At 51.3% G+C, this 22,496-nt stretch overlaps 2 protein-coding genes across 5 annotated transcripts; both read right to left on the reverse strand.

The window, feature by feature from the left end:
- Positions 1–289: 289 nt before the first annotated feature.
- SH2D5 (SH2 domain containing 5) lies at positions 290–7,029 on the reverse strand. Of its 3 annotated transcripts, none has more exons than XM_042022199.1 (10): positions 6,161–7,011; positions 4,828–5,051; positions 4,583–4,663; positions 4,393–4,467; positions 3,791–3,934; positions 3,492–3,701; positions 1,921–2,083; positions 1,723–1,825; positions 1,480–1,639; positions 290–626 (listed from the first exon to the last, which is right to left on the reverse strand). In XM_042022199.1, the coding sequence occupies exons 2-10, from the start codon at positions 4,909–4,911 to the stop codon at positions 423–425; spliced, it is 1,224 nt and encodes a 407-aa protein (XP_041878133.1). In that variant the 5' UTR covers positions 4,912–5,051; positions 6,161–7,011; the 3' UTR covers positions 290–422. The 3 variants fall into 3 exon arrangements, with proteins under 3 accessions (XP_041878133.1, XP_041878134.1, XP_041878136.1); XM_042022200.1 differs by lacking the exon at positions 6,161–7,011 and adding an exon at positions 5,527–5,971; XM_042022202.1 differs by having other exon boundaries at positions 416–626; positions 3,492–3,720; positions 6,161–7,029.
- Positions 7,030–8,255: 1,226 nt separating this feature from the next.
- HP1BP3 (heterochromatin protein 1 binding protein 3) lies at positions 8,256–21,562 on the reverse strand. 2 transcript variants are annotated; one of them, XM_042022195.1, is made up of 12 exons: positions 21,372–21,562; positions 20,854–20,956; positions 19,475–19,625; positions 18,953–19,118; positions 17,779–17,922; positions 16,872–16,952; positions 14,964–15,118; positions 14,155–14,245; positions 13,352–13,511; positions 11,255–11,366; positions 10,194–10,331; positions 8,256–9,391 (listed from the first exon to the last, which is right to left on the reverse strand). In XM_042022195.1, the coding sequence occupies exons 1-12, from the start codon at positions 21,456–21,458 to the stop codon at positions 9,106–9,108; spliced, it is 1,674 nt and encodes a 557-aa protein (XP_041878129.1). In that variant the 5' UTR covers positions 21,459–21,562; the 3' UTR covers positions 8,256–9,105. The 2 variants fall into 2 exon arrangements, with proteins under 2 accessions (XP_041878129.1, XP_041878128.1); XM_042022194.1 differs by having other exon boundaries at positions 21,363–21,562.
- Between the last annotated feature and the right edge of the window lie 934 nt (positions 21,563–22,496).

The following is a 22,496-nucleotide window of genomic DNA, read 5'->3' on the forward strand; positions in this document are numbered from 1 at the left end:
CGAGGGCACGGGCGCGCGCGTGCGTGGGAGCACAGGTGCGTGGGGGCGCGAGCGCGTGACGGCGATGGCAGCGCTGCCCCGCTGTGCCGTGCGCGGGTGCGAGCCCTGCTCGTGCACGAGGGGGCGAGCACGGGGCTGCGCAGCCTCGCGTGAGCGCACCCCTGCAGCAGTGCGTGAGTGCGAGCTCCTGGGGCGCCTGGGCCCGAGAGTGCGGGCACACGCGTGTGAGCACACAGGTGTGCGGCGTGTCACGCCGTGGGGTGGGTGTGAGCAGCCAGCAGAGCCCCGCTCCGGATGCACGAGAGCCATTTATTGCGGGAGGCGCCAGACAGCCCGCGGCAGCGGGGAGGATAAGGCAGGCGGCAGCGAGTTAAAGCTCGGGGGTGCTGGGGGACAGCCGTGCTCGGGGAGCGGGGCCGGGGCTACCCCCGCTCGTGCTGCACCCCGATGGGGGCGGCGGGGGCCCAGGCGGCCTCCCCCGCCCCGGCGCCGGCCCCGCCACCGGGGTCCCGCTCCTCATAGCCGGGGTTGCGTCGGCCGGGGGCCAGGCGGCAGAAGCAGCCTCCCCGTGTCCCGGAGTAGTGGGCCAGGAGGGCGGCCACGCTGGCGAACTCGGTGTTGGAGTGCTGCCGTCGGGAGAGAGGGGAGAGGGAGAGGTGAGCCCCCCGTGCAGGCTGTGCCCACGCACCCCTGAACTGAGTGTGCCCGCGCAGCAAATCTCTGCGTGCCCGCGTGCCAGCACACCCACGCACCACACACACCCCTGGTACCCACGGAGCCGAGGCACCCACGCACCAGGGCACAGGTGAACACGTGAGTCCAACACACCCGTGCACACCTCTGCGTGTGGCACTGGGGCACCGTGTGTCTGCACACCCACAGATCAAAGGCACCCTGACCAGTGCACTTGTGCATCGCGTATCTGTGCATTAGTGCACCCAAAATTCAGGTGCGTTTATACAACGAAGTGTGGATGCACCCACACCCGGGGGTACCTGTGTGCCACGCCCAGATGCACCTGTGCCCCGAGGCCCCTGTGAATCGATGTCCCTGCGCACTGACACCCCTGTGCGCACCCACACCCGTACACCTGAGCCCATCCCTGCACCAAGGCACCAGTGCAGCCATGCACAAGCACACCACCAGCACGGTGCATCAAGTGCATGCACACACCAGTGCATCAAAGCACAAATGCACTTACAGCCCCGGTGCACCCACGCATGTGTGGTCCAAGCACACACAGAACATCAAGTAAATGCATGTACACACCAGTGCATCCATGCATGGGCACACCAAATGCAGTTATACATGCACCCATGCACCAAGGCACAGCACACCAGTGCAGGCACGCACAGATGAGCCAAATGCACTCACACCCACGCGCAGACACATCCCATGCGCTTACCCAGGTGCAGCCCCGAAGCGAACGCCCCCTGCCCTCATCCACGGACACCCCCTCACCAGCAGCCCCGGACTCACCTCCACGCAGAACCGGCCCTGGTGTGTCCTGGCGAGGCCGTAGGACACGACGCCGCAGGGCGCCCGCACCCACAGGCACCAGCGCTTGGGCAGCCCGGGCTCGGGGCGCAGGAGGAAGGCGCCGGGCACGTCCCGCCGCAGCAGCGCGACCCCGGCGTCCCTGGGGACGAGGCGGCGGTGGGGCCGGGGCCGGCGGTGGGCGCAGGGCTGGCCGTGCCGAGGATCAGGTGCTCGCGCACTCACCTGGCGATGCCGGCGAAGGCCCACACGCTCTCGGCCAGGACGCTCTCGTTTTCGGGCAGGAAGGCCAAACTCCTCGTCCCTTTGCTCTCCCATCCCGCCGCCGCTGCGGGAGCCCGTTAAGCCCCTCTTCGCCGCCAAACCCCCGTGGTACTGGGGCTGTGTGTGTCCCCGTGCCTCAGCTTCCCCCCCGGCACTCACCAGCGTCGCGGGGGTGCTGGTGGAGCTGTCCCTCGCCCCCGCAGTCCCGGTAGGCTCCCGAGCGCAGCACTTTGCTCCGAATGGCTTTCTTGCGCACCAGCACCGGCGAGCAGTAGGGATTCCCCGGGCGCCAGGCTCTGCCTTCCGCCTCTGGCCGCCGGTCCTGGGGGATGGACAGGCCGTGAGAGGGGTCTGGGGTCTCTGGCCATTCCCGTGGGGAATGTCACGTGAAACACCACACGGAAAAATGCTGTCCAAAGTATGCAACAGCAAAAAAGCTGTGCAAAACACCACGCAAAAAAACCCAGAAGAGAGCAGTGTGGGGGAAAAAAAAAAAAAAAAAAAAAAAAAAAGTTTTTAAAAAAACCGGGGGAAAAACACAGTCAAAAAAAATTTTTAAAAAAATTAAACAAAAAAAAAAATTTCAAAAAAAACCCCCAAAAAAACCCCCACCTGGAAATTTTGGGGGAAAAAAAAAAAAAAAAAAAAAAAAAAAGTTGTGCAAAACACCGTGGGGAAAATGCAGTGCAAAAAATGCTGTGCAAAATGTCATGCAAAAAACATCGTGCAAAAAAATCACCCTGCAAAAAATGCAGTGTAGAAAATGCCATGAAAAAAACCACAATGCAAAATATGATGTGCAGAAGAAATGCCATGAAAAACACAATGGAAAAATCCCATGCGAAAAAATCACCATGCTGTGCAAAAACACAGGGCAAAAAGAAGAAAACCCACTGTGTAAAAATACCCTGCAAGAAATGCCACACCAAAACAGCCATGCAAACCACTGCAAAAAGTGCCATGTAAAAAAGTTATAAGGAATAGTGCTGTGTAAAAAAAGTTTTTCAAAAACATATGAAAAAGAAAGTGCTGTGCAATAATGCCAAGGAAAAAAACGCACTGTAAAACCTCCTGCAAAATCGCTGTGCAAAAGAATTGCTGTGCAAATTGCCCGATGCCAAATGCCAGGCAGGAAAAGGCTCTCAAGGAAAGGCCATTTAAAACAGGCTGTGCAAAGCAGCGTGTGGGCATGGGCTGTGCAGGGTGGGCCCTGCAAAACGCGACCCTCAAAATACCGTGTGAGAAAAGGCTGTGCAAAGCACTGTGCACACACCACTGTGCAAAGAAAGGCTGCACAGAGAGGAAATGCAAGGGAACACCATGCAAGACACCAGGTAATAATGTGTGGTGTGACAACGTGCTGCACAAAACGCGAGAGAAGGCCGTGCAAGAGCTGCCTGGGAGAAGACCGCGCAAAAAACCCCTCTGCTAAAAGCACCATACACAGACTGCTGTGAAAGAGACGGGGCTGTCCTGTGCAGGACCAGGAGCTGGATGATCCTTGTGGATCCTTTCCAGCTCAGAATATTCTGTGCGAAGGAAAGGCCGTGCAAGAAAAGGCAGGCGAGACCCCGTGCACAGACGGGCTGTGCCAAAGCACTCCCGCAAGGTGCCGAGCAAGGAAACACCGTGCGGAAATCCCAGGTGTGAGAGCACCGTGCCCGCAGACGTGCGAAGGAGCAGCCGCCGGGGCAGGGCAGGGCAGGGCAGGGCAGGGCAGGGGCACCTACCCCGGTGCCCAGCGGGCCGAGGCCGGCGGGCGCGGGCAGGCGCCGGAAGGACACGAGGGCGTTGACGTTCCGTGACACCTCCTCGGGGTTGAGGGGCTCCCGCAGCACCCCCGGCCCCGGGAGCTCCCCCTCGCCTGCCTGCTCCTCGGGGTGCGCCAGGAGATAGCAGAGCTGGAAAGAGCGGCAGAGCAAGAGGTGCAGGGTCTGGACCTGCGGGAGGAGAAAGACGCTGCGTGCAAATATTAAAAATAATAATAATTATGGTGTTTTGGGGGTGCGGGGGGGGTTTGGGCCACCACCTCTCCCGGGAGCCCCACGAAGAGGTGGCAGAAGAGGGTGCTGGGGGGGCTGTGGGGGTTGCGGGCCACGAAGGCGAACTGGCGGTCGGGGAGCCTCCAGGTGCTGTACAGGATCCGGCGCAGCGCGTGTGCCATCAGCAGCGTCTGCAGGACCGGGAGGGGGGTCAGGGGCACCCAGCACCCCTGGCCCCCCCAGGGTCACCCCTATTTGCACACACAAAGCAGCTTTTCAAGAGAAAAGCAATGCTCAGAGAGGTGCAGCCCCACAAAGCACCTTTCCAGCAGAACACTGACAGCTCCCCAGCACCCCTGACCCCCTCAGCACCTCTGACCCCTCCTCCCAGCACTCCTGACCCCCCTCCCCAGCACCCGTGACCTGCCAACCCCAGCAACCCTGACTCCTCTTCGCAGACCCCCACCCTTCTCCGCAGCACCCTTGACCCCCCATCTGCCCCCCCAACACCCCTGACCCCTGCCGGCATCCCTGACTTCCCTCCCCAGCTCCCCTGACCCTCCCAACACCCCTGCAACACTCCTGACCCCCCTACTCAGCCTCCCTGATCCCCAGCACCCCATCCCCCTTGACCCCCCCAGCCCCCTACCTCCCCATCAGCACCGTAGACCTTCAGCCCCTGCAAGCTGAACCTCAGCACCACCGACCTCCTCCTGGGACAGTCCTGTCGGGGGAGATGTGGCACTGGGGGGTCTGGGCTGTGGCCCCTGTGGGTGCCCCGATTATTTGGGGTCCCCTGTGTTTCCCAGCGAGGGGAGCAGTGGTAGATAGATCCCGACCTTCAGCGTCCGCAGCTGCTCCTCCAACCTCCCCGCTCGCTGCTGCAGGTCCAGCTCCTCCACCGTGAATGATCCCACATACTGGACGGGGAAAAACCCACCCGTGTCAGCAGCAGCCTCCCACGATGCTCCCCCAGGGAAACCGGCCCACGCTGAGATGATGGTCTGGGGAGTCGTGAGGGTGCAGCAGCACCCAAATCTCATCTCGGGGTGTCCATCCCCCACCCCGCCCATGGGTAAGTCACCTCTGCTGGCTTGGTGACGCTCCGGGCTCGCTGCTGGGGGGCCGCAGGGTCCGGCCCCCGCCCATTGTCCGGCTTCTTCTTCATGGCAGCGGGGTTTAGGGTGAAGGCTGGGTCAGGATGGGGTTAAGCAACTCCGATGCCACATCTGGGTTATCCGGAGCCCTCCAGGGTGGTGGTGCTGGAGCAAGCAGGGGGAGCCTGGGTCCTGCCCCCGGGCACTGTCCCTGCGATGAGGGAGGGGACAGACACAACCTGCCCCACTGTCCCCCTGTTTCCAGCCCGCTGAGCCCTGGGGAGGTGCTGCGGTCCCTGCGCGGAGCTCCCCAAGTCCTGACGCCAATGCAGATGTCCCCAGGTCCCGGCCGCAATAAAAGGGTCCCTGTATCTCAGACCCAACACGAGGGTCCCCCTGTGAGCCCAGGTGCCATGCAGGGCTCCCCACAACCTGACCCCGACCCCAAGGCAAAGGTCCCTGTGTCCCAACCCCAACAAAAGGGGTGCGTGAGGGTCATCTTCTCTTCCTGAGCTTCATTCGAGGGTCCCATGCCCCCATTCCAAGCAGCATGCAGGCAGTCCCCCACGTCCTGATCCCGACGGTGATGTGAGGGTCCCCAAATCCCCACCCCAAACGTGATGGATGCAATGTCCACATTCCACCCCCCAAATGAAACCTAAGCAATCCCTGCATGCAGAACATACACTCTGGACCCCAAGCGAGGTGCATGCAGTCCCACATCCCGAACTCCAGCAAGGTTTTGGGGTCCCCCCACGTCCTCCCCCTCCCGTGCTCCATCCCACTTCCTGCGGGCCACGCAGCACTGAGACCCCCGCGGCTCTCCAGGGGGCAGCAGGTTTGGGGGTGCTTTTTGGTGCAGAGCAGCCACGGAGGAGTGCACCGGGCCCTTCTCCAGCCACCCAAAGGGGGCTCGTGCCGGGGACCGGCGCAACTCGTGTCACAGAGGCCCCGCCGCAGCCGCCTGGGTGCAAACGCGTGAAAAGGAGGGGGGGGGGGGTCCGGCTGCCCCAGGCGCATCCGAATGGTGGGGGGAGGGTCCCTGCGGTGCCGTCTCCCCGTCACAAGCGCAGGTTGGCCCCTCTCCTTCCCGGCACAATTTGGGGGGTCTCCCCCCTCCCCCAGCCAATCCGCGGACAGGCAGCCCCCAAGCCCCGCCCCCCTTTTCCCACGCTTCATTTCTCAATGGAGCCCCCAGCCCACCGGCCACCCTGGGGGTCCCCAAGGGAGGGATGCTGACCCCCAAAATTTAGGTGGTGTGTGACACCAGACACTAAGCATCCCCTGGGACTCCCATCCCGCTGGACCCCCCCGGCTCACGGGCAGCTCTCGCTTGGATGGCTCCGGAGAAACGCAGGTGAAAAATTCCCGCTGCTCCTGCTCTCGGCCTCCGCCGGTTGTTTTTCCCTCGCCGGTGGCTCCCCCGGCAGCTCCGGCCGCGGCGCAGGGATGCTCGACCCGTGGGTGTCAGGCCCTCGCCGCCAGCCAGGCCCCGGCGAGCCCGAGCCCACCGAGCCCACGCCGGGCACGGGGCAGGCAGCAAACTCCCATTTCCTGCCTCCGATCTGCCCGCGATGAATCACCGCAATTTTCCTCCTCGGTTCTCTCCGTTTCTTGGAAGCGACGGCGAGCAGGAACGCTCGCTCGGGATTTTGGAAAACGCGGCGGCAACTGATTTTCTCTGCGTCTTTTCCCGTCTCCTCTGGCGTGCCCGGCAGAGCAGCGATTTCTAACCCTGACACGTACACACGTGGTTGCTCGCTCGCCACCCCCTGCCCTGATGCTCAGACCCTTTTCACCCCAATTTCTACATGCCCAGTGGAGTTTTCCCCACTGCTGCCTGCTTTTGCTGGAAAAAAGAATGAAGAGGGGTGGCTCTGGCCTCACTGCAGAGCAACCACGTAACCCAGAGCCTCCCTCACACCCTCCGGGCCAGCCAGAGCGAAGCTGCCCCCAGCCCCAGGGATGAGCTTGGCTCCTGGAATGGGAAAGCAGCAGTTTGGGAAGGAGCTGGGGTGTAACCCTCGGTCGTGCATCCAAAAATTCCTGTCTCGTGCCCCAGCAATCCTGAGGGTGTGAGGAAAAGGCCTCAGCATTGAAGACCAGTAGCACTGAAGCCTTGGGTCACCGCCAGCTGCTTCGAGACACCATGAGCTGCGATGGCAGGATCAATTGATACTGGAGAAACCGTGGAAAAAAAGGAAAAAGAAATAGGACAGATGGGGCTGAAGAGACAACAAAACAGAGCCCAGTCTGGCCAGGAAGCGGAGACTGGAGAAGAGCGAGTGGCAGAGCCTGCACAAACCCCCCAGAAGACATTTCCTCTGCTGGCAATGAAGATTTTCCAATTCAACCCCAGACACTGCTCCTGGGAAGAAAGGATCACTCCTTTGGATTAAATACAACCAACCCCGTGGCTTTTGTTTTGGCTCGGTGTGCAGCAATCACTTAATTCAAACCACAGCCAGAGTCTGGTGATGAGCAAGGTTTTGGCACAACCCTTAATTCAAGGTGTTCCTGCTCAGATGTGAGAAATCTGTGTCATCCAGAGCAGTGTTTTAACAAATACCCATGAGATTGTTGGTGTGGGAATGTCATTGGGAAGAGGGAGGTTGAAAAACGCCCAGCAACTGGGTGAAGACTCCTTGTCCCCATAAATATCCTAGCACTGAGAAGTTTCTCCAATTCATCTCACCATAATGCCAACAAACCCCACGGCTTTGGTACAAGCAGCCTCAAGAACAAGCTATTGACTAACGTTTCTAATTGCTTTACATCCCTGTGGATCATTCTTTGATCAGAGCTTTCACTCTGTTTCCCATCAGCTGTGATTTTTAACCTGCTGTTTGTACCCTTCTTACAGGGATGCGAACAATTCAGGCCATTTCTATAGGAAATTTTTAAACTCCGAGTTAGAGGTAGCACACTGGGACAGCAGCAGAAAGGAATAAATTCAATGAAGTTGTTTTCTCCCTTTCAGTGTGTGTAATTCCCCTCCTCACAGCTCTTTGCAGCAGCACATTGGAGACTGTCAGGTCCCATTGGCATCACTGCCCTGGGCATGGCAGCGCCAGGGACGTGCTCTGAGGGCAGGTGCTGCTCCGTTGAGCAGGGCAGGGGGAGAAGGTTTCAGCTGGGTTTTTGTCCCCACTGATCACTGACAGGGGAGAAGAGGACCAGCAAGAGGTTCCAACAGAGCTTTTTTTCTCACTCACCTTTGTCTCCAGAGAAACCAGGGAAGGAAAAGGTCAGGAGTTGGTCCAACTACAGAGCTTGGCAGTGGCTCAGGCTAAATCACGCTGGCTTTGAACAAAGATCTGCCTCTGCAGCAATCCGTGGTGACTCCACTCCCTCCTCTCCACCTTTCCAGGAGGAGAAGCTGTGGTGAGGAGAGAATGGACACAGAAGGCAGGCCTGGAATCTAGTTTCATTTTATTTTAGCAAACCGCATGTTCTTCACTTATCAACATCTCTACATTAGCAATTGTATAGCTCTCCAACTTCTCTTTAAAAAAGGGTAAACAAGAGGTAACAAACTCAGGCTTTTCATCTCTTAAAAACATTTGAAAGTTGGATTCAAGAAGACTTTGATATATTTTGGTTTTAAGGTACAGATGTGGTGTGGAAACACTAATTCAAATCACCCACCTAACCGAGAGCTGCCCCTTTTGGAGCCCCTCTGGCACCAGACCCTCAGGAGACGCCGAGGATCTGACTCACCAGCCACCCCTGGGCCTGTGGCTCTGAGGAAAGCAGCATCTCGGGGCTCAGTGCAAGTGCTGTATGTACACGGCTCCCTCACGGAAGCGCCAAGGACCTCGGCATGCAGGGATCTAGGGAGGACTCCTCTGCCACGGCACCTTCTCTTTAAAGAATCACATTCCCCTGATCATCCTGTTCCTGCTGTCTAAAGATATAAAGATCTTCTTTGAAGAATTGTTTTAAAAGCCAACCCTCCCCCCCAAAACCCACGTGGAACACCATAAATGTACAGATTAGAGACGTCCTAGAAAAGTCCTAAAATTATTGCAGAAAGTAAAGATGACTCGTTCCAGGGGAGGGGCAGGCACGAGGCACAGCATTGAGATCTAACGAATGCTCGGGTTGGTTTGATTTAGTTTTCAGCTTTTCCCCATCATTCAAGAAAAAAAAATTTAAAAAAATTAAAGAAGTGTTTAAGCATCAGAACTAAAATACAAATGCACGTTGACTTATAAAACAAGATTGTGGATTTGACCATGGGATTCCCTGACACTGGAAACATTTTACTTTTTTGCCCGGAGAGATTTCCTCATGGTGGATTTGCCCTTGGCCGAGGGTTTCACTTCCTTCCTCCCGCTGGCTGCTGGTTTCTTGGAAGAGCTGCCACTGGAAGCTTTCTTGATGGCTGGAGCTGCTGGTTTGGCTTTCTTAGCAGGGGTTTTGACCTTGGGAGGGGGCTTTGCTTTGCCCCGGCGGGCAGCAGGGGTTTTCCTTGGCTTGGGTTTGGACTCTCTTCGCTTCATCGGAGGGGCCCTGCTCCGGGATTTGGGGGGTGGTCTCTTCTGCATCCTGTCAGGAAGAGACAGCACAGGAGCTCAGGGGAGGCACAAATGGTACCCAGAGCAGAGCTGCTGTCAGCAATTTGCATAAATGAAGCACATCTTGGCATCCCTGTCCTTTGCCAGCACATTTCATGAGCTAAATCCCAAAAAGCAAGAGCTTCGCTGGTAGCTCTGCACTGAGCACTTCCCATCCCCACAGAGCTGCCAGTGAGGCTTCCAACCCCTTTGTTAGGCAAATAAACATGTAAATAATGACAGTGAATCAGTTAGCTATCAGAACAATTAAGAGCCCCAAGCACTATCTCTCCTCTCTAAATGGGATTTTATTACTTAATAAACAACACTCATATTTGTTGGGGAAGATGAAACAGGGACTTCAGAGATCTCTCGTCTCCATCCGTCCCGACCGTCCAACCCACCCAAGCTCCTACACATATTAAGTCCACATTTTGAGTGAGGCAGGTCTCGTATCTGGCTACAGAGCTGCAAATAATTACTGCAGGGAAGATTTTTTTTTTAAGGAAACAAATACAAAAAGTTCCCCATGAAACATCACACTTTCTAAAGCAGGAGACTAAAGGCAACACAAAGAATAAACACAGGCTCTCTCTCATCTGGAGGAGAAAAGAGGAAGGCTTCAAATTGTGGAATTTGGGGGAGGTCAGCATCTCTGGAGGAAGGAATAATTAGAAACTTCTGCCAGCACCTGTGAGCAACAGCCTTGTGGACAGGTGACCGCACCTGAGCACTCTACAGCTGTGACAGACACTTATTTCATCCAAAGGAGCCCACTCATCTCTCTGCCATACCTCTTCTTTGGTGGTGGCTCTTCCTCCTCAGACTCTTCCTCTTCAGATTCTTCTTCCTCCTCAGATTCCTCCTCTTCTTCCTCATCAGATTCCTCAGAATCCTCATCCTGCTGCTTCTCTGGGTAGAGCACATCTGGGCTACAAGAGGGGTCTGGTCAGAGTGTGATTTGCTTCTAAGGATATGACTCCACGGTAGGCAAGCCCAGGGGTAACCCTGGCTCTCCCCTGGCACTGCAGCTTCCCACTAAGGTTACAGCTTTAACCTAATCCAGAAATGCCCTCAGGAATTCTGTGATTGCTGCTATCCCAAACCAAGGTTATTTAGTCTCTGCAATGGCAGACACACGACAGCCTAGGAATGCACCAGCCCTAAGCTGTCCCTTCTCCATTTCCATCCATTGTTGCTCCTTCCCTGCAAACCCAGGGAGAGAAACAACAAAGGGGCAGGATCAGACTGCAGCAGCTGAGTGTGGCTGAAGCTGTGAGGACTCATGTGTGCAATAAAGGGAGCTGGGGAGCAGGCACTTCAATGACGGTGCTGCCATTTGGCTCTTCCTGGGACACCAAGGCCCCATCCCTGGGCTCCACATGGCCCAGCACAGTATCAGCTCACAGCAGGAGAAGAAAGGCTGGTTCAGACTCAGAGTAGCTAATCTAGGTCATCCTCCCTCCTCCCACCTCTCCTCCCTTAAGGAAGGAACAGCTGGGTCCTGCTCCTTAGGAGCATCCTGGCATGGAGAGCCCACCCCACTCCCTGCTCAGGTGAATTGGTTTTAGCACAGGAACACTCAAATAGCCCAGCCTGCAACAAAACCAGCACAACCTGAGAATAGTGAGTCCAGTATTTCTACTGCCCTTAAAAGCTTCCCTTGCCAATGAAGTCAGCTTTCTGTTCACCCAAGTAATGCCATTATCCAGAGCATGGGTGACGATGTGGCAGTTCACCAGTGATTAAACCCTCAACAACCTCCCTGTAAATAGGAGGTTGGCTCATGAACGTCAGCTCTGCTACCTGAGCTATGCAAAACTCCTGAACATCATTTTACAGCCAAACTCTTTACCTGGGATAATAAGGGAAGCAAAGCTGGAAGGTTCCACTGAAGCCCTTCCCAGAAATTTGCTCCATCCAGCCATTCTTCTCACATTTCTGCAGGGTTCTCTTCAGTAGATGCACTGTGAAATAGAAAAGAAATCAGAGAAAGGTTGAGTTACTATCTTTATCCTCTTGTCTGATCTTACTGCTCTCTGCTGTGCCCTCTGAAATCAAAGCTGGAGTCAGGAAGGGAAATCCTCTCAGTCAATGTTCGACCAAGATACAAGATATTGTTCCTCAGCTCTTGGCAAGAGTGGCTTTAAATTCTCCAAAGGCAGGAGTCAAGAACAGTGCATGTTTCTGATGTCATGATCATGGGATGCTCCTTCATAAATCATTCGACAGCACTGTGTAACTACTTCTGTCCAAATTTAAGCCAGGTCTCAGACTGTCCTCCAAATTATGTTTTAAAACAAGCCTTTTACCCTGCTTTTGATCTCAAGTTCTAAATGTTGTATGTGCTGCATCCTTCCCCACACTGCGGTTTTCTTGTTTTTTGTTTTAGAGGGTAAAATATTTGGTCTAGAAATACAACAAATGAACTTTTTATTCCATTCTTTTATTCCAGACTTCTATTCCAGCCATTCCATTGTGCACTGTGTAAGAATTGTAACTCAGACTGTGCAAGTACAGGGGATCTTTGTCTCTGGCAAAGGGCTGGGGGTGTTTAGTCAGTTCAGAACCATTTTCAGCTCGAATTAGAGGGTCCATTTACATATTGAGCTCCCAGGGAAAAACAAGGTTTGCTCTCAAGCACATTCCAAAGTTTGTATAACCACAAGGCTGCTTTTACTCTGGGTGCCAAAGATCAGTAGCAGCACGTAAATGATTTGACTCCAGTACAGTCCAGTTCCGAGATGAGGCATAAACTGGGGAGGAGAGCAGAGCTCTGGCTCTGCAGCGTGTACCCGCCTGCTTTTCACATCACACCAGATCGTCCTCCGGTTGCTCTCAGAGCAAAGCAGAGATCATCAAAATTCCTTTTATGTAACAGAAGGAGAAAGAAAACAACAGATTGCAAGCTGAGATTCCTTATCGGCCTTGCAGGAGTGACGAGCACTGGAGGCTGGCTCAACGCAGGCCCTAAGGACCAGGGACATTTCCAATGGTCTGAAAATAAACCATGCGAGGGCTTAGGAAGCCTGGAAACTCTTTTCCCTGCCCCAAGATTAAGAAGTCACACTCAACTTCAATTCCTAATTGGCAGAAGGCCTCAGGCAGCTTCTTGAGCCCTGGGACCTGTGCTGTGTCAGTAACCCTGCACCAAACAGCTGTGCTGATGCTGTGCTTCAGCTCCAGGCAAAGACTGTGGGATCAGCAACCTCCTCTCTGCTCCCGAGGAATGGCACCAGCTCAGTGACACCATAGGAACAAACTGATCTACGTTCAGGTTTGAGCAGAGACCGCTGTGAGCTCAGCCGCTCTCAACTGACCTCCAGCACCAACCAACTGCATCGGGGCTCAGCCCAAATAACCCAAATAAGCCATCAGAAGATCTGCTTGCAAGTCTCTGCTCATGCAAAAGTCAAACCAGACATTAGTATCTCTCCTGGGAACAAAGACATGCCAAATCTCCCTTCCAAATAAAACACGACTGGCTTTTCTCCTTATTTGCTTGACCTTTTAAAAATCAGATCCAAAGTAGGGCCTCAAACAAATTTAGTAAGAGGGGTGCTCATGAATTTTTTTAAAAAGTTAAACTAGGCAAGTTCTTGAAATGAAAAGCAATTAGGAACTGCATTGATGCCACGCTGTCCCTTTCAAAGCAGAGACAGATGAAATCAACTTGGTGATTTAAGAACAATAAAGTACTTGAATACTATTCCCCCTTCCTGGCTATATACAAGAGAATTGTGCATTCTGTCTCAGGAACTGGGCTTTGTCCGGCTTGAAAGGGACTGATGGGAATGAAAACCACAGAGCATCTCTGCAGCACAAAGAGCTGAGCAGCTGCAGCTCCCTGCAAGCTCAACAGAGCAGTTTAAAGGTGCTGCACAGGCACATCTGCAGCTGCAGGACTCTCTCAGCATGCAGAATAGAAGCCTTACATGGATCAGTACTTTACCCTGGAAGTTGGAGTTGGTCCCTGGGTAATTTTCCAGGATATACTTCTTCAGTGCTGTGGTGGAGCAGGTCTTCGGTTCGTTCATGGCCACAATAGCAGACAGGATTGCATCTTCCATCAGAGTCCCACCCAGCAGGGGCTTCTCCCCTGATTTCTTCAGCTATTTTCCAAGGAGGAAGAGAAAAGCATCAAGACAAAATTCTCCCAAACCAGGTCAGGACAAGCTCCTCTGCACCAGGTGGGTCGGCGCTCCTGCATTAGCACAGATACGTTTAATATTAAAACACTGCACAGGGAACGCTGCTCTCCCAGCTGTAGTCAGTCAGCTGGCCTGGGGGGCTTTATCAGCAACACCTCACCCCAGCCCCCAAATACACTGCAAGGATGTGCCAGTCTAAGGGCCCATTGCTCAGGGGAGGAAAGGAAGCAAAATAAATCACATCTTTCTCCATCCCACGGACCAAATGTACCCAAGCAACTTCTGTGGCACACACATGAGTAAAAGACACTGCAGGCATCTGGGGTACCTGCTGCACTTCCAGTTAGAGATGGAAAGGAAAGCTTGCCCCACCAGCTCCCTACTGTGCTGGTGAGTCAGAGCTGAGCAGTGCGTGCAGCACGCTCAGCAAGGGAACAGGGGGCTGCTCCTGAAACGGAGACCAAGAGTCCTACTGCTTCATAGCTGGGCAAGTGCTGAGCATGCCAGGCTGCTGAAGAAATGGCTACCCAGTGAAACCAGGGGAGAGGGCGCAGTAACTGACATCCAAGGCTTGTGGTCGACAAAGATGAACTCATTCTCTGACCTGGAATGTCCCAGATGCTCCCTTCCCTGTGATCTGCTCTAACTGGCCCTTCTCTACAGCTCTCTGCAGGGCATTCTTCAGCAGCTGGGGTCTGAAACACAGGAGAAGAAAGCTTTACTGACACACACTGACAGCTCCAAACACAAACAGAGAAACAGTGCTTTGCAGCGTGTGAGCAGAGCAGCACTTAGCGTGTCTGCCTACATGCAGACACTAAATGGAGACCTGTCAGCAAGGCTCGTTACAGAACACGGCGCTGGGAGCTGCTGGCAGCGCGTGCTCGGTGTCACGGCACCGCCAGCAGCTCTGGGCACGCAGCCCTGGCAAGGATCCACTCACCTTGAGCAGCACATTGGGATGTGGTGGGCACTCAGTCAGCTCACAGACAAACAAGGGGCTGATAAAACCCTGTTAGAGGTGACACACAGGGTTTCCTAGTTTCCTTCCCAAGCCTCAACTCGCTCCGTACAGGTCAGCTTAAAGATTACTGTACGTGTGTGCCGGCTAAAGCATCCAGATCCAAGGAGGATGAGACCCTGAGGAGAGGCCTTCACATCCAGGCAGTAAAGGGATGTGGGTGTGGTTAAGGTGTGCAGAGCAGCGCTGCTGGTGGTGTCAGGAACAAAGATGGGATGTGGAGGGATGCAGGAAAAGGCATAGCTTTTCCTGAAGCTTTCCCACAGACCCTGCAACTCGGAGCAGCACCTGACTGCTTAAATCCCAGACTGAGTCATCGTGAAGTGAGACCGAGCCAGAGGAAGGCCAAGTTTCCCCAATCTTCTGCTTGCTAAAGCAACTCCAGCACTTACCTTATATCTACTTTGAGTTTGGGGTAATACTGAGACACGTATTTTTTGATCAGGCTGTAAGAAGCCTCCTTGGGCTCGCACAGGCGGGTGAAGGCCAGCGGCAAGACGTCCTCCAGCTTCACCTGCTGCTCTGTGCTCGGAGCCGAAGTGCTTTTCTGAAACACACAGACTTTTATGCATCAGCAGGGCCTAAAACTCTGGGTTTCTGAACCAGCAATGCAAATGTGGGGAGAAGTGCTCCTGACATTGGCTGCAGAGCTGGCAACTCAGGTGCTGTAAGGCAGCTCTTTAGCAACTTGAAAAGTTTTGCAGCTTAGGTGAAATCCAGCAAATCTGGCTGAATTTTCACAGGAGTTTTAGGAAAACTTTACAAATACAAATTGCTGAGTATCTAAAAACATCTGTAATTTTAATTATTTCCTTCCCCTTGCTATAGATGTTTTTCTCTGCCACCCTTCAATAAGACAGGAGAAAAATCATAGAATCACAGAATTATTCAGCCTGGAAAAGCTTTCCGAGATCGAGTCCAAACATTAACTCAGCACTGACATATTCACCACCAGACCTTGCCCCCCAGGTGCCACATCCATAGGTTTTTTGAAGACTTCCAGGGATGGTGACTGCCTGGATCCCCTGTGCCAATGCTTTACAACCCTTTCTGTGAAGATGATGATACATGCTGACACGAAACTTAAAGCTCATCAAAGACAGAACTTGTTTACACAAATCAAATCTTCCCCAAAACAAACAGCTAAACAGGAGTCCTTTTTTTTTTTTTTTTTTTGAAATAACGCAATAAAATCTTGATTGAAGCCAACGTTCCATTCTGAGTTTTCTTCCACCCCTTTTGTTGCTATGAGAGGGGATAATCAGGGAAAAATGATCTGTTCTTTATACAGAAAATGCGCTGAAGTTCAGTGATTTGATTCTGAACAGCAGCTCTGCAAACAGTGCAATGGGTGAGGGAGCTGCTCCCCTGCCAGCTGAATTCATCCAAAACCTTTGTTTTGCTGCAGCGCAGAGAAGTAACTGGGAACAAAGACACCCATACGCTGCAGAGAGGTGATGTGTCAGCAGGTATCAGGTGCCTTGCTCACGCTCCTCGTGGAGCCAGTGAGCTCTGTTTAGAAAGTTCCATTGCAGTTAGTTTCCTCCAGGGCCCTACAGCAAGTGTGTGAACATTTCCTTCAGTTTTAGGGCTTCTGGTCTCCCCAGGAGGCAAGAGATGAGCAGCAAAGTGTTACCTGTCTAACTTCACCTGTCTAATCCCAGGGGGTTGGCAATTCCAGCCAAACATTTTGTAACTGCAGCGTTAGGAATGTGTTTCACACACTCAGCACAGCATGGAGTGGAGATCAGCAGTGCTGGAATGCAACTAACTGTGAAGCTCAAAAAACCATCCCCTTCACATTACTCCCCAACAACACCCAGCATCAGCAGCTTTCTTCCAGAAGCCTTAGGATATTTTCCTCTTTCTCCCGCTGTTCTCACAGCTGATGGGAAAACATTCCTCTCAGTCCTAAAGACTGGAGTCTTCCCTTTATCCACACAATGGATAAAACACATGCAGGAGTAGCATAAAACTCTCTTCCAGCACCTGAAAGGCACCTCTCTCTACCAGGTAAAGACAGACAAAGAGTTTCATTGTTATTTCGTTTTCTGCCTCTGAACCAAAGCCTAAGGGGTTAATGTAAACATTTTAAGACTGAGATTTTGATCATTCGACTTGCATTTAGTTCCTCATAGTAGCTTTCTGATTCTGATGCCAGTGGAATGGGTGTTTTAATTGCTGTACTTGGGGAGTAAAAGCACAGCAAGGAGGAGAACACTGCATTGAGAATATTGGGTAAGGTACATGTGCTTCAGAGCAATAAATTTCTGAGTGTTGTTTAAAATGATCCATCTTACCTTTCTGTCTCTGGCTTTTGGAACAGTTTTTCCTGCATTAGACACCACCACAAAGCTCCCAGAAGCTCCCTTTCCTTTCACCTGGTTCAAGAGAAAGTCCATTTCAGTCCTTAACAGCGTAACTCAGAACACTAACAACCTGAGAGAGACTTACAGACATCATGATGCAGATTTTGGATGCACTGTCACCCTGCAGGGGGTTCTTATGGCAGAGGCCTGATTTGAACCCACTGAAACTTCAGTAAGATCAGAAACTGCAGCCAGACATTAGGACATACTCTGCTGTCCTGACCAGGAGGTCCTGACAGATAACACAGGCATAAATTACAGTGTTAAAACCCACACTGCTGGGTTCACATGCTGCTGCAATGCTGTGTGACACAACACCCAGAAACTGCCATGAATTGCACAAAAACCAACCGTGCAAAGTATATGACTGACACAACAGTGCTGAAATCCTGCCAGTGTCCAACACAGCAGAGACAGAGGTTGATAAACCTCCACAAGGGAGAACATGTTCATTCCACAGACCTGCTAATGGAGTTAAGAAATTCCTGTGCAGTTCCCAGAATCATGGAATGGTTTTGGCTGGAAGGGATCTCAAAGATCACACAGTTCTACCCCCTGCCATGTGCAGGGACACCTTCCACTATCCCAGGTTGCTGCAAGCCCCATCCAGCCTGGCCTTGGACACTTCCAGGGATCCAGCGGTAGCCACAGCATCCCTGGGCACCCTGTGCCAGGGCCTCCCCACCCTCCCAGGGAAGGATTGTTTTCCAGTATCCCGTCTAACCCTGTTCTCTGGCACTCTGAAGCCATTCCCCCTTGTCTTGTCACTCCAGGCCCTTGTAAACAGTCCCTCTTCAGCAATGCTGTCTCCAGTGCTGCTCCACAAAGCAGCTCTTACCTGCCTGATGATTCCCCTCTCCAGCTCCCTTTTCAGGGCTTGCTTCAGCAGGTATCCCCTCCTCTCCAGCTCCAGGGAAGGGTATTTGTGGATGATGTATTTCCGTATTGCAACGACCGAGGCACCGCTCTTCTGAAAGCAGGCCTGAAACAGAAACAAAACATTAGAAACCACTGCACTGGAATTACCCTGAGTGGGGCTGGGAGAACAGAGACTGGACTGATGCACACAGGCCACCACAGGACGCCAGGGCTGGCCTTTGCCCCACTGTGACTCAAGTATAAAACATGACTAATAAAATACTTAACTTTCCCCTCCTGAGTAGCTGAAGAGTAACACAGACAACAGAAAAGCAGCACAGCAAGCACATATCTACTACTCCCCTGCTCTGAAGCACTCACATGGAATGGCTTAAAATACAGTCACCTTTGGGTAAATTAATGCTGCACAACTGATCTCCTAACACATTTTAATGTCAGACAGAGTAATCATTAAGTCAGAACAAGCTGCCAATTTTTTTTTTTAATAAGATGGAGGACTGACATTAGTAAACTAGCAAAAAATGGAAGGTGAAGTTCATCTTTTGAAGATAGATGGAAAGGCCATCTTGCAATTAAGGCTGGTGGAGTCCAGGCCTCCTCTAAAGGGAGCAACCAAGCCTTGAGGGGAGAGGAGCAGCACAGCTACAACAGCACAGATTTCCTCTTACAATCAGGAGGGATAAAGTAAACCAAGACCACTTTGGAATGCAGGGTAACAGTACCTCCGTCTGGCCTGAGTTAGAGCAAGTTAAGGCTAAAAAAAAAAGCACATGTATCAAATAGATGGATGAATCCAGGTAAATGAAGTTAAATGTGGCTAGGAGGCACAGCAAACAAAATGATGACAGCAATCAACCAGGTTATGCCATCCTAGCTGTTCCCCATAATGTAATTAGGGAGGGAAACGAATTCTAAACAAAGAAATCAGCTATAGGGCCCCTCGTCATCCTCATGGACTCACACGTCAGCTCCATGGGCTTTCAGGCACAAGCACACCCATCTTACACACTCAGCTTCCTGCTAGCACACATCAGCCACTTGCACCTCAGCAAGCTGAAATTGTGTGGATTAGGACATAAATTGCTCTGCTTTGCGACAGATGAATAAAAACCACACATTTGTGTCCTGCTTACCTTGATGGCCTCGGTTAAAATCGCATCCATTTTGGGCCGGGAGGTGGCTGCCATCTGAGTCTGCTTCTGTGCCCGAGCCAGCTGGCTGGCAGAGAGTGTGGCCCATGCAGGGATGGTCTTCTTCACCTTCTTCTCCTTCTCCTTCTCCTTAGACTGATCCTTCTCGCTTAGGGAAAATACAGAGCAGTAGTAAGACAAGAGGCACTAAAACAAGCCAACAAGCAGTACAAGAACAACAACAAAAAAGCCCAGAACATCTGATATTATTTAAATTAGCATAACTTAAGGAATAGTCTGATGTTTCTATTAGTAAAAAAGAGATCTCGTATCAATATTCAGCCTCACATGTTTGAGAACAGCAGCTACATGTGATCAGTAGCTTCTTCCTGAGAAGTATCTTAAGGAGAAGCACCTTAAGGCACTCACTTCCTCCATCTCTCCCACTACCTTTTCTCACTGTAGAACCTGACTTCCTTCAGAATCCTACCCAAATCCCTGAATTCAGCACCAAGCAAGCCTTACTCCTTTTTGGTTTCTTCTGAGGACTTTGTTTCCTCCTTCCCTTCATTCTCAGGTTCCTTTGGCTGTTCTGCTTCATTGGATGCAGCAGGCAGGGTTTCAGTCTCTTGTTCCTCCCCAACAGAGGCAGATTCCTCAGAGGTGACTTCTGCATCTAGAAAATGTGAAAAAGCATCAAATCACTGTTGAAACCATCTTTTATTCTTTAGGAAGGCAGAGGGGAAAAAAGCCAAACTTAAGATCACACCCCACTAATTATTTTCCACCAATTTCTTTTCACTTATTTAAATGTGTTATTTAAAAGCAATGTAAAAAGTGAAGAAAAGTACTGAGAGAGCTTCAATAAAGGTGCAATCAGCCCTCGAATGCCAGGATAACTGCAAACAACATCATGCAACATTTTCACAATTAACGAGTTCCACCAGCGTTCTCCTCTTAACTCCTGTCTGCTGCTGCAGACAGGCCTGGGATTGTAAGAAGGAGCTTTGCTTATGACCCAGCTGTTTTCAAATACAAATCACCTGAAGGATAATTACAATTCCATCACATTTTTCCAGACTTGGCAAAGCTTTAGGTGGCACGTGCATTGGCAGGAGCGCTTGTATATCAGAAGGATCAAATCCAGTCAGAAATCAACTTACCAAGGAAATAAAAAATACATAAAAGCATATTTAGCTGAGAACAGAGACTGGGCTGCCTACTAGATGAGATGCATATAAACTGAAATTCCACACTTTTTGGATAAAGAACTGCCCACCAACACTGCTGTGTGAAACTTAAGCACTTCTGATACATTCCTGTCCATAGCTTTCCCACAGAGGCGTTTAAAATGTGCAGTGAATTAAGAGTCAGTTTTGTAGGTAGTTTTTTAAATTGTGACACCAGAGGACAAAGTCAGTGAAACCAGTTGACTGTAGTAGTGAAATGACACATTCTGGGACACTGAGGCCAAGCTGCTAAGACAGGGCACGTTAATATCAGACTAGATTTCATGACACATCGTGGTAAAACATTTTTGCTCAGAAAAATAGAGAAAAAAAATGGAATACTTTGTTTTTCCATTCATTAACTACACCTTTTTATCTCAAACCGTCTTTCTGACACTACTGAAACGTCATAATTTCTTCATCCTAAAGGATGTGCAAACTTAAAAGGGACCATATTTGGCCATATTTTCATGTCTGGAGTGATACAGGGTATAAAAGACAAAACAAATGGGTTCAGACTGCAAACAGTGTTTGCAAAACACAAATCCTGGAAAACCCTGTGACAGGGAGCCAAACATTAACAATATTCTCATCCTGGCTGTAGGGTTTTCCAGGAGCTTCAGACCCAGCCGATGTTTGGATATACATTAATCCCCTCTAGAACTATGACTGTACCTGCTTTGACCTCTTCCCCTTCGGCAGGTTTGCTTTTGGGAGGAGTTTCCCGGGAAGAAGCGTTCACCGAGCGACGGATTGGCATCGTGTCGTCTTCCACTTTCTACAGAAAGCACATGAAAATCAGCACAGATGCTGGGAGGAATTGGAAAGTTTTGAAACGGGATTAAAATAAATCAAAGCAGCATAGGTAGAAATATTCTGGTTTGGATTTTTCATGATGTTAAAAGACAGTAGCCCTCAAACCAGCTTCTTCAAAGCTTACTAAGAGAGGATAGTTCCACATTTTATGGTTATAAAAGAAATAATTTCAATTTAAATGAGATGAGCATTTGAGGATTTTGACAGATACATCATCTCAGGGAAAGCAGGGAAGGGGAAGCAGAGCTTGTTAGACTCCCAACTGAGTTTCCTAGAAGCAGGGGAGAAAGAGTGCTGAGTAACCTTCAGCAGGACTGGAAGTCAAGGACTGATCCAAGGGCAAGCTTGGAGAAAGGGCCAGCCCCTACCTCACTTAACTTGTCCGTGTGGATCAGCTGAGCTCCCGTTAAGAGTGGAAGCGCCTTATGATGCACGGGTTCAGCTTCAGACAGATCAGTCGACATTTATATTAATTTCTAGCCCCAAGTGCAGGTAACAGTGTGGAGCCCTAGGTTTTAACCCCAAGGACTTTTTCCTAATGGTTTTCACAGTGCAGTGAGGAGTCAACCTAAAGTACAGAAAAGATGTGGTGTGAAAATTAACAAAACAAAAACATCTACATCCACGTATCCATCAAATTAAAGATTAAAAAGAAAAGGATAAATGACTTACAGCTCATGACTAACACAACTGACAAGCAACACTTGCATTCAACAAAGGTGCTAAAACATGCATGCAAACTGGAGAGCTATGGATGAAGCAGAAATGGGAAAGGTGCAAGCCAAACCCGCTCCATTAGAACATGGCTGAAAGATAAAAAGGCTCTTTAAGTTAAGGGCAAGCATTAATGAGAAGCAGCCATTGCACTGTGCCCTGAGTGAGGGAACTGGTCACTCAGTGGCTTTGGGTAAAAGCAGGAGCTGGCACATGGAGCTAAGGAATGACACCATCACATTTGTTAGGCAGAAGATAAAAGCATTGGGAAGCCAAGCCATGCCCCCCCAAACTAAACCCCATGCAATTTAAAGAAATGAGGGAATCTTTTGACCAAAAAATGACAATCAGAAGAGCAGTCTCCATGCCTTCTACCAGAAAACATAAGCTTGACAAAGCTCTGCTCCAAACACATGCACTGTCATGGATAACAAATGGGTTAAGCTTAGTTTAACCCTCATCAAGTCTCACCACTTACTACTATTAAGCTTTTACAGCCTTTCTTACCTGCTGCCCATCTGCCTGCACTGGCCTTTCCTAAGGAGCGGGGCTCCACTAATTCCATCACAAACCTGGGATTCATTAGCTCATTCACTTCCTCTCAGCATCCCCTTTAAAAACCTCAGGAACAAAGCCTCACCTCCAGCAAACCACAGCTGGACCTGTCCCAATTCCATCCAAAGATCAAGCTCCAGCCTGCCCTCCTCCCTTCCTTACAGAGAAACAGCCAAATGCTCCCATTTTCACCTACTCTGGATGTTTCCTTTTGCTCAGAAGGTGGGCACTTA

This window comes from Corvus kubaryi, unplaced genomic scaffold, assembly GCF_017639235.1.
Source record: "Corvus kubaryi isolate FWS band 111438036 unplaced genomic scaffold, C.kubaryi_AGA036_p1.0 37189, whole genome shotgun sequence".
NCBI classification, from domain to species: Eukaryota; Metazoa; Chordata; class Aves; order Passeriformes; family Corvidae; genus Corvus; species Corvus kubaryi.